Genomic DNA, 12157 nt, shown 5'->3' on the forward strand with positions numbered 1-12157 from the left:
CAAGTTTTAAAACTTTAATGAACTGTAACTGCCTGAGGAAGACCTAAGTATAGAAGCCGAAAGGTCGTCTCCAATCCACTCAACAAGTAGTTGCAGCTCATTAAAGTTCTAAAACCCATTATATATAAAAACGTCTAAAGTAAACGAGAAATGTCAAAATTTAAATTTTCCGACAAACTTAAACACAATATAAAATGTGTAAACATAATAAATGATATATCACGTGTTTGTACAGACATATAAGATGTAATACGAAGTTAAAGGTATTCAGAGTTAAAGATCATACGTAAAGCAAATAGAAATAAGAGTGCACTTGACATTGATATTGTATGCACAATAAATATTTTGCTTATTTATTTATATTGAGATTTAAACTGTCACCATTGTTGTGAGTATACGTCATCCAACAATTAAAAATGTAAAACAGTAAACTAGGAATTATTCAATTCCTATAGTGCATATTAATACCAGAAAGAAACGACATTATAAAATATTATTAACTAAACTATTTGAAACTTGGTTTGTGTTTCAGTGAACGCTCTCGAAGAAACTGTAAAGCGAAACATTGAGTATCTGATTAATTGGTTTGGTTTAGTTTGAATTTCGCGCAAAGCTACACGAAGACTATCTGCGTTAGCCATCCCTAATTTAGCAGTGTAAGACTAAATGGAAGGCAGCTAGTCATCATCACTCACCGCCAACTCTTGGGCTACACTTTTATCAACGAATAATGGGATTGATCGTCACATTATAACGTCCCCACGGCTGAAAGGGCGAGCATGTTTAATGTGATAGGGATTCATACCCGCAACCTTCGGATGACGGTCTAATTAATTACAAGGAATATTTTGGTGTTATAAAGGCATTTATTTCTATTAGTAAACTAAGAAAGGTTTCAAGTAAGCTTTTTTTTACCCTTTGAACAACGACGTTAACCGTTAAAAAGCACTAAGCAATTAGATTTTGGTTTGTATTTTTGTTATGGTGACATTTAGATTGTTTACATTTTGTGTGTAAACTTGAAGTTGTATGAAAGTTGTTTATAGCAGTTATAAGATGCTCAGTTACGGATGAAAGTACGAAAAGCGATCGTTTACAATTATCTGCTACGTCTATTTAATACGATCAGTTATGTTTTTTTTTATTTTGGTTTTACTATTGGGGTTGAGCTGAATTTAAAATGTGGCATCTTTTCTTTTGGGATCTGTTACTCTAAACTAGTTTCGTTGTTCTGCTTGAAAATAAGAAATTTAAAATTGTATTAATCGTGTGTTTAAATTTGATGATATTTTTCTCCTGCGATCTATGAAATGTGAAGGTTCCCTCAACACTTCTTTCAGTGTATTCAGTGCTTTGTCTGGTACTATGATTTATTGATATAGCGATTCAACAGATCCAGAAGAAATACAAGTAAGTGTCGTAATGTACAGATGGAACTGCACTTGACTTGAATGACAACTACGTTCTCACAAGGCAGAGGCGTCGGCAGGGTTTTGAAAGATTCGGGGCTCGGACCCATATGAACGGAAATGTTGGGCGTTTCATTATGATATAGATAATGGTTTTGTATTCGTATTTTTCAAGACATCAACTGGGAATTTTACATACTGTCAAATAGAATTGGTTCACGGATCTCATATGCCAGCATCTAGTGAGGTCTCTGCCATATGGGCTAAACAGCTGTACCTATTTTTGAATTAATTACCAGAGCATAAACCTACGTGACCAGTATCATTCACTGCTCCAAAGGCTCCGTTCAGCTTTTTAAATCAAGCGACAAGATTCAATGATATTTTGATAACGCGTCCAGGACTGGAAGCGTAGAGCGTGTTTATTAGGATAGCATGCTGACGAGGAATCCACTTAAAGTAAATAAGAGTATTCTTAAGGCGACTGGTATGGGTATTAGCACTTTAATTAAAATAAAGTACAGAACAACGTTTCGACCTTCTTCGGTCATCTTCCGGTTAAGAAAGAGAGAGTTTGCAACTGACCGTTACCGGGCTCATGCCTTAGGGACGGGAGTGTAAATGGGTACGGGATTGTAGGTGGCGTTGCAGTTAGGTTGTTAGGTTACTAATTAGTACAGGTATAAAGGTTTTCCTTTATATTGCTTTAATATTGGTTTTAGTTGCTTTATAAGGAGGCTTCTTTGATTTTGGGTTTGTTTATATTTGTTTCCCTACTTAATTTATAAAATACAATGCAACAACTGCCACGATTTCTATACTGGAGAAACAAGCAGAAAAATGGAAACTAGATTCAAAGAACACAAAAAATACACCTTCACACATTTTTGAACACTCCAAATCAAATAAACACAACATAACCATAGAAAACACCCAGATATTAAGTAGAGAAACAAATATGAAGAAACGCAAAATCAAATAAACCCTACTTATTCAGCAATTGAAACCAAAATTAAACCAATGTAAAGGAACACCTTTATACCTATACTAATTAATAACCTAACATCCACCTGCAACGTCACCTACAATCCCGTACCCGTTTATACTCTTATCCCTAAGACATGTGTTTGGCAACGGTCACTTTCAAACTCTCTCTTTCTTAACCTGAAGATGATCCTGGAAGGTCGAAACGTTGTTCTTTCCTTATCAATAAAAGTGTTAATACCAATACCGGTCGTCCTGAGATACACGTTTACACTCTCGTCTCTAAGATATGCACCTGGCAACGGTCACTTTCAAACTTTCTCTTTCTTAACCTGAATATGACCTAAGAAGGTCGAAACGTGGTTTTGTACTTTATTTTAATTATCAGGATCGCATTTTAAGTCTTAAATACTTGTATCCGTGGCCTCGCGCAAACAACTAGACAAATAGGCCACGCCTATTACTGATTGTATTATTTAATTTCACTTAAATCGCGCACTTGGATGGCAAAGAAATATAGAGAGGCAATGAGACTGCACTATATACAACTTTATAGCGTGTTGACTTTAATTAAAAAATCTACAGTTTTATATTTACTTTTGTAACAGTAAAAATAGCATTAATGACCATCTTTGAAGTGACAATACAACACACTGTTTAGTCTAACACAAGAAACATTAAAGAAGCAATTGTGCTTATTAAATAGAAAAACACAAACAAACAATTAGTTTTCGTACGTTATCTGTCTTGCTAACAACATTTCGATACGACAAAGTATAGTGCAGCTACTCACGTTTTGTAAAAGCTTGTATTTGACCTAGATCCGAACTTCGAAATAGCAGAGCTTTAAAGACCAATCGTGATGACGGAAAATGAGTAGTAAGTGTAGCAAGCTGTTGATAATTGGCTGAATAAATACACCTACCTTTATGGTCTTTTGAAGTTACTGTTATATTACAATAACTCTGGGTAAGATGCTTGTTGGTCAGCTGTAATATTTGTGTAGTTTTGAACATCGGAGATGATTATTTATTTGAAGGAAACATTTGTCTGAATGAGTTTAGTGTTATTCAAAATGACATTTTTAATGATTTACATATGATAAAATTTCATATTAGAATTATGAAGATGGAAAGCTTTGAATCTTTCGAAGAAAACGTAAATATGAAAACTAATTCATCAAGTCGAGAAAACTGCGTTAATGAAACAGGTAAGAAATTCATTCCATTTTGTTAGAAGTTTACTGACACATAAAGTGATAATATGCTTGTGGTTGACTGTAGGTTACTGCATATTAAAGTCGTTTGAACTTAATTTTTAAACTGTTAACGTGTTTGTTGTGAGACCCTTCGGTGGACTCAGCAGACAGCCCGATGTGGCTTTACAATAAGAAAACAAATACACACATACAAACAATTTGTCGCAAGACTGTTGAATAATATAATGCAGAAATGTTTTAATGTAGGTGCTGGCATCTATCGACAATTTCAAGCACATTTCCACCAAGCTTAACAAAATTAATAATTATCTCGTCTAAGTGCAATACACTACACTGAATCAATACATAGGTTACTTAACATTTAATTGTTTGAAAGTGTCATTAGTAGTTCCTAAACATATAACTCTAAAGATCCTGTTTCGATTCCAGTATTGAACAGAGCACAGATATCTTTTATGTACAATTATAGTTAACAGCAAACAAATGTGTGCTCAAGATATTTTTATCATGATGTTGTTTCAACAGGTTAGAAACAAATCGGTACATTGTTAGTAAATGAAATTAAAACGAATTTAATGTATGAGAGTAGAGAAAAACGGCGCCCGCGTCGCGCTAAACATGCTCTCCCTCTCAGCCGTGGGGGTGTATAATGTGACGATCAATCCCACTGCTAAAGTAGGGACGGCTAGCACAGATAGCCCTCGAGTAGCTTTGTGCGAAATTCCCAAACAAACAAACAAAAAAGAGAAAAACGAATTTATTACGTCAAGTAAAAAGGTCAAAACTTCGGTATAAACCAAGTTTTAACTTAGTAAAAATTTGGTTCGAATTCGATAAAATGTTAAAATAAAATGAAGGACAGTCACTATAAGATTATTATTTTTCAATGTACGATAGTTTTTACAATATTTAGATAGACATTATTGTATTAGACTTAACCTTTTTACTATTTTAGTATAGCCTATTGGCTAACAGTGACAACTGACAGTTGCATGGTGAAAATCAAACCATGATTGCATTGCTTTTTTGATTGCTCACCAGTGCTATCACAGTTCGATAAATACAATGACATGTATTTAACACAAACGTTTATTTTATGTTGAGAATAACAGTCTTATTACTATAAGCAAGAATTTAACTCTGTTTTTACAGTTCCAGGTAAAAAAAGTAAAGCTTTAGCTTGCTGTCACGAATTATCCAATAACTTGCACACCCAGATTGCATTAATCGTGCACTATTAAGTTTCTAATATTATATCACCCATTTTTTAAAATTGTGCGATTACTTGACTACATTCATTATCTCTGGTGGTTCGGAACTTCAGAGGATTTATCAAGTAGCGTTTTTAGCAGCCTCTAATATACGGTTGTTTTCAGTATTTGTACGCAAGTTGACAAATGTTGAAGAAATGTGTCGGTAACTGACATCTAATTTTGCGTTTGGTTGCATTTTATTAGTTTCTTTCTCTTGTGGTTGTGTTAATAATAATGTTTATTTGAGTGGTTTATTTTGGTTGTGTCTTTACTGCTGCTGCCTCTGTGTATGTAAGTATTGACTGTATTTTTGGTACAGGTTAGTAAGAGAATTTTCAGTACTGGGCGTATCTGTCTGTTGTGTATCTGTTTTTGTGTTGTACTCGTCATTTTGTATGTTATGTATTTGTGTTTTTATTTCCTTATGTATTTAACATCCTTCGCTGTGGTTTAATGTTGGAACAGTAAGGTTTTAATTGTTCTCAAACTTAACTTCTCAAACGTTTTCCAATATCTTTTTACTCCATGTTTCCACAACAGCTCATTCATCCTAGTTCGAAAAAGGAGACAAAAAGTACTAGATTAAAATTTGAAATTCTTTAATATGACTGAAATATACATCAAGCTGCAACTAGATTGAATACAACATAAAATAAATGTATTTATCAAAGTATAACATGTAATAATAACTAATGACTTTTTTTCTTAAATTTGTTGTATAATTGATAATACTCATTCATCCTAATTGTAATCTCATTAACCCTTGGGTGAAATATTTACTCTGTTGAGAAGCGCTGCTCTCGGACATTTTAAATTGTAAATTTTAAGTTGTCCATTACAACTCATACATCGTGATAGAGATTTCTAAGTTTTAGCCACACGTCCAAATCGTTGACAACTGAAATATTGTGTAACGACAACAATAGGTAGTTTTAGTTGCTCTACTACAAATCTCTGACACCAGAGATTAAAATCAGTAGGTATTAAACTTTGAACATCTTGGGTTTTATCTGTGTATACTTTGGTCATGTTAGTGTATTTCTGTGTTTTGTTCGACTTTGGTGTGTGTGATATTGTGTTGTGCACATTCTTAATGGATTTGTTCAATGCTGTTAATACTGTGATAAACGCTTTTGATTGCAAATGCTTTTGTGTTTGGCAAAAAGACTGTTGAATGAAATCAGTCAGCTTTGTCCCTTTGACCAAAACTCTACCTTTAACGAATCGTGTAATTACGAAATTTGTTTTTATTAGGTTTGCATCATTTTATTTCCGCTGCCAGTTGTGGCTCTCCCAAACATGCCCGTGCCAATTTGTCGACTTGTTTTCTTTTTTCTCACCAAACACATGTAAAAAATATTCAGTCAATCTTTTGGCTCTTCTCATAAGTCACACTGCCTCGAATAAGTGAAAAACCAACGCTTCTTTTGTGCAATTATGATAAATTACATAAGCTGTTATGATTAAGGATTATATCAGCGTGTCGAATCTTTTCCAAAAGTATTCGTTGTTAATTACTAATTGATCCACAATTTGCAGGTAATCTAAGCATTTTTGGTGGGTTGGGGAGGAGTGAAAATATTTGTTTGTTTTGAAGTCAAGAAGCACAAAGCAACACAACATGCTATCTGTGCTCTACCAACCACGTGTATCGAAATCCAGTTTCTAGCATTATAAAACAGCAGATATACATATTGCTGTGCCACTGAGAGGAACAAGTTAAAGCGGAAAGGAGAATTATAATTTTTATCAAAGAATCGCGAAATAATCGTGCATAGAAAGACCAGTCTAGTGTTGAATGAAGATAAAAGTTTGAAACAACACTCTTGCCAATAAGAATCAAAGAGTCATTGTGTTATTTGGTTAGTTTCTCATAACTTTTGAAAATCCTCATGCAGTGGGCCTTGTCTGGCTAATTGAAGTAATTCGTCGACCTATATTTCACGTCGATCGAACACAGGCAAAATATAACGACTGAAAGCTTTTTCTAAGCTGGTGAAGCATGATTATAATTAATTATGTCTTTCATGAGACATTAGTATTAGTCCTGTTATATCTTTAATATTAAATTATTTGTTCAGTTTTTAGCGTTTATCAAGAAGAAGACTGGTGTATAATAGTAGAGTTTAAACCATATTTTAAACGTTTTAATTTATACGTTACCTAGAAAGTGCATAACTTTAAATCAGAATCAGAACCGCTTATATAGAGTTTGACAAACTGACAATTTATGACGTCATTACTGAAACTGGAAGCTTCTTACCAGTTCTGTGAGATTGACCAAGCCTGCGTATAATCAGTGTTTGCGAGGAAAGCGAGAAAAATTTGTTTGTTGATGTGATAATTATTGAGGAATAGAGTTCTGTAGATGTGAATCGCAAAACCGTGTCATCTACATATCTGTACCAAAACACACACTTAATTTTTCCAATCATATTAACGCTATACATCCCAACATCAACCTCACATGTGAACAAGAAGAAAGCAATCAAATATCATTTCTTAACCTCAAAATTACAAGACCCGATACACAATTTAAAACAGAAATCCACCGAAAAATCACCCATGCTGGACTATACATTCCTTGGGACTCAGCACATGAAACAAAACAAAAACTCAACATACTAAGAAACCAAATAAACACAGCCATTAAACTATGTTCACCAGATAGAATTAACGATGAATTAGACAAAATAAAACAATACTTAATCAACATCAATAAGTTTCCTCCACAAACCGCAGAAAACATTATACGCACACACCTAGACAGAAAGCAAAATCAACCAACAAAAGTAAATATATCTCACAAATAAAAAAATCACGAAACCACGTACTGCTGCATAACATATATTCCCAACATCAGCAGAAAAATAACCAACATTTTTCCAAAACTAATAACAATATGACATTCCAGTTAATACCATTTATTTTTAAAAACGAGGCACAAAACTGAGGTCTATACTATGTAAAAACTACACTGACAAACACCACACCAACATTATTTGTAAAATACAATGTGATAACTGCCACGACTTCTATATTGGAGTAACAAGTAGAAAAATGGAAAGCAGATTCAAAGAACATAAAAAGTCACCTTCACACGTTTTCGAACACTGCAAGTCAAATAAACACAACATAACCTTAGAAAACACTTAAATACTAAATAAAGAAACAAACATAAACAAACGCAAAATTAAAGAAGCCTTAATTATACAACAACTCAAGCCCAAAATAAACCAATACAAAGGAACACCTCTATACCTATATTAAAACTAATATAATAAATAATAATAATAAAATAAGTAATATGAAATTATATATTCAAACATCTAAGCACGCCCTCTATATTCCGAGACTCAGTTATACAATCTCTTTCAAACATGTGGGCAGCTTCCAGTCAATTACCTCTTCCTTTCTTTGTGAACCTGGCGATGACCGAAAGAGGTCGAAACGTTCGCTCCTCTACACAAAAAAAGTTTTCTCAATCCAAATGAACCGTTTTTACATATAAATTTTTCTCTCCAACTGGGTTTTCTCGACATCACTGATTAAAACAAAAAACTGATGTGCTGCGCAAAGTCAAGTGGATTAGTGTAGTGTGGACTCTTTATTTAGTTCAGTTTGTTTTTCCTGTGGACTTTTCTCTAACTCAGCAGATAGCCTGATGTGGCTTTGTTATAAGAAAACACACACATTTCTTTAAAAGTATTTTAGCGTGAAGGTTAGATGTCACGTGACGTTTCAGGGAAAGTGTTTCTAACAAACTGACTGTGAAGTATTGCGTCATCGACAAAGAAATTTTTCATGCTTATGATGAGCTTACGTCTCAGCGGTATTTAGTGCCGGAGTGCTAAGTGAGCAGAACAGGACTTGGGTGGCGTCGCCCACTGCCGCCATAATCCCTCAACTCTGTGTATATATAAATACACATATGGTTAAGGTGTTCGACTCGTAATCTGCGGGTCGTGGGTTCGAATTCCCGTCACACCAAACGTGCTTGCCCTTTCAGCCGTGGGGGCGTTACAGTGTGACTTGTCAATCCTACTATTCGTTAGTAAAAGAGTAGTCCAAGAGTTGGCGGTGGATGGTGATGACTAGCTGCCTTTCCTCTAGGCTTATACTGCTAAATTAGGGACGGCTAGCGTAGATAGCCCTGGTGTAGCTTTGCGGGAAATTCAAAACAAGCCAAACCAATCCCCTTGGTGGACTCTGCAGATAGCCCAGTGTGGGTTGCTGTAAGAAAACGCACACACACACACTACATATAAACCTTTAACATTATGTGAAGTGTATTTTTGACTGTCTTTTAACTCACTTAAACTAACATAACAAACATCTCTGAACGTCAAGTTTATAATATACTCTTTTTGTGATATAGTTCTAGCACAAGCTTGGTCTTAATGGCATGTGCCCGTTAGCTAACATGTAAATTAAACAAATTTCAATGTTATAAACATAGCTCATAATAATAACATTATTAAGAAAATTTGGTTTGTCTATAAATATAAAAAAACCTGGATATTTGCCTAAATCACATTTAGTGCAGTCAGCATTAAGTTTTGACTATTTTTTTATGGCAATAGTCTTGTCATATGCAGTCTTGGACTTTTGAAGATATTATGGAGAAAGATGTAGTTGACAGTATATGTTTTGTTAACAAATAATATATTTTGGAATTGGGAGACCTATAAAAGAGTTATATGGAACACTTCCATGGTATGATGATGGGAGGTTGTTAGGATTATGTGTGTGGTTGCAGTATATTTTATTAATGAGCACAGTGTGCATAAATCCAGTTTCCCTTTTAGCGTTGTAGTAGGAAGAAAATGTCACTGCTTCCTGGGCAGAAAATACAAGTTGTTCCTTTTTATTACACAGAAAAAGATTTAATTAATACGTGTAGAGAGGTGCCACTCTAAGTGGTGAATTTATGTATGTATATATGGACATTATAATATCTTTATTATTTCCTTTCTAAATGATGTATATATGTCATTATATTTACATTTAAATTTTCATTCTGCATATCTATTTAATATGAATGATCATGACTCATCTTTTTGTTTTCACTTTTAAATTAATACTTTTCACTATGTTTATATTTTTATCATACTTGTATTATTGTTACATTTTCATTGTTGATAACATAGCCATATGTCAAATGTTACAGAGGAACACATAGTTATTATTTTGAATCAAATTAGTTATTTGATGTTCATATTTGTTTTTATAAATCTTTGTTCTGTTTAAGGCAAGTTTTGTTTTCAGAAGGGTGTCTACCTTTTGATAAAGCCATAAGGTGAAATTTTGAAGAAATAGGAAAAACAAAATTCAGTGGATACTGGCTGGCTGTTTCTATTCATAAAGCACCACTGTGTTTGTTGTGTTCCAGCATTATCCTGATGAACTCTGTATTGAGCAAATTGCAAAGGATATGGTGGACATAATATGATTCAGATATAATGAAACACTTTTCTTGTTTTTGAAATCCCTAGAGGATTGAGTAATGAATGAATGGTTAAAAAATATAACAGGCTTTATATGATTGTTTTATGATAAATATAATTATTTTATAACTGATATATACAGCTTAAAAGCACTTTTCTCTAACATCAATCTTGAACAGTTACTTCCTGTTTTGTTTCACTGTACTTGGTATAAACCTATCTCTTTTAAATGTGGATTCAAACAAGATACAACTATTTAAACATTGTTAGTAAACTGAAATTTGTTATAATATTTTGACAAAAATTCATTGTCAAAGACATTAGTAACTTATTATGTTTAACTGGAACACTGAAATCATGGACAGTGGAAGTGTTTGTCAGTCTTGCAGTGACATTTCAAACTGTGTCATAAAAAATGGGTGTTTTTATTCATATGAGATTTATCATATTGAGCTTTATTTTGAGCTGTGTCTTTGAAAGCCCAGCTAAGGGCTCTTTTTAATACTTTCATTGGATAATTATATGGTATTAATTGGTTACAATAAATTTGGTCTGATAGGTACGGGGTGTATAAAGACACATTCCACAGATACTTCTGTCATATGGATTCTAAGAACTTAATAGTGAAAATAGTTATTTAGAATGGTTGGTGATGTGTACAATGATGAATACTGGAATAAGTATTTAGTTTTAATGTTTATTCTAGTTTTCAATATTAAGTTAACATTCCATGTGTCCTGTGTGTATAGAATTCCCTTTGTCTTATGTGAAAGTTTTAAAGATTTCTCTCAACACCAGCAATAAATAAGGATTTTAAGTTGATCAGTATGTAAAATAAACAAATATTATGAATAAAAATGTTGTTAACTTGTTTACTTGTATTTTTTTCTTTATTTTGCTGCCAGTATTCTATTTATTCTCTACATAACAGTTTTGGATATGTTTGTTATCCATGGACCTGAATACTACAGATGTACTTTGCACTATTGTGTTAAATAGATTCATAAGTCAGACACTTGTTTCAATATTGAAAAACAAAATTGTATTTTTTTTTTTGGTGAAAGGTATATTTGAATATATAAGTAAATTTTTTTTCAAACATCAGTTTGTAAGAAATATACTCTGATTTCAAAATTCACAGCTTCTGTTAGAATTCCCTTCTCTTTTTTATTGTTAAGTATTACTTAGTATTATCCTCTGTTGAACAGAATAAGTAACACATTTGTTTTTATGTAGAAAACAAATGTTGTGTTAGAAAAATGTTTGGTGTGTTTTATTGCTTTCAGATATGTGTAGAATATGCAGAAGCCAAGGAATGCCAGGAAGTCCACTTTACTATCCTTGTGCATGCACAGGAAGTATGAAGTACGTTCATGAAGAATGGTGGGTGAAGTTCTTAAAACTAATGCTATTTCAGAACTGATTGTGACATATTTTAAATACAAAATAAAAATGACAAAAGATAATTATTTTATTAGAGCTGACAGTTTGTGTATGGTTAGTAAGTAAGTAGCATTTAAGCATTTAAGAATGTTTGTAGTTATTGATAATGTTCATTTCTTCACTTATAACCCTTCAAACAATTATTACTGGAACAGTGACCTGATCTTTGTAGGAAATATTCTCACACTGTCATGATGTGATCCTCTATATTTTAGGAAAACAGGACTGTTAAATGACCAGTCAGGATTATTTATGTTTTAACTGTGTTACAAATGGTCAGTTCATGTATATTCTGTGTAAGAAGAACACAACACTGTTTATAACTAATAAATGTAAAGTATGACATTTTTTAATGGTAATAACTACAAATTCATGGCATGTAAGAGCAAAAACATGTATTTA

The 12157-nt window shown here is 33.0% G+C and overlaps 1 protein-coding gene across 1 annotated transcript in view; it reads left to right on the forward strand.

Annotated features, from left to right (window-relative positions):
- Positions 1-3285: 3285 nt before the first annotated feature.
- Positions 3286-12157, forward strand: part of LOC143250808 (E3 ubiquitin-protein ligase MARCHF6-like) — a 77459-nt gene continuing 68587 nt past the window's right edge. The window contains exons 1-3 of the mRNA XM_076501830.1: positions 3286-3362; positions 3512-3603; positions 11599-11695. Coding sequence (XP_076357945.1) covers positions 3516-3603; positions 11599-11695 — 185 coding nt within the window. The 5' untranslated portion in view covers positions 3286-3362; positions 3512-3515. The remainder of the gene's footprint in view (positions 3363-3511; positions 3604-11598; positions 11696-12157) is intronic.

The sequence above is a fragment of the Tachypleus tridentatus genome, chromosome 5 (genome assembly GCF_004210375.1).
Source record: "Tachypleus tridentatus isolate NWPU-2018 chromosome 5, ASM421037v1, whole genome shotgun sequence".
In the NCBI taxonomy this organism is placed as follows: Eukaryota; Metazoa; Arthropoda; class Merostomata; order Xiphosura; family Limulidae; genus Tachypleus; species Tachypleus tridentatus.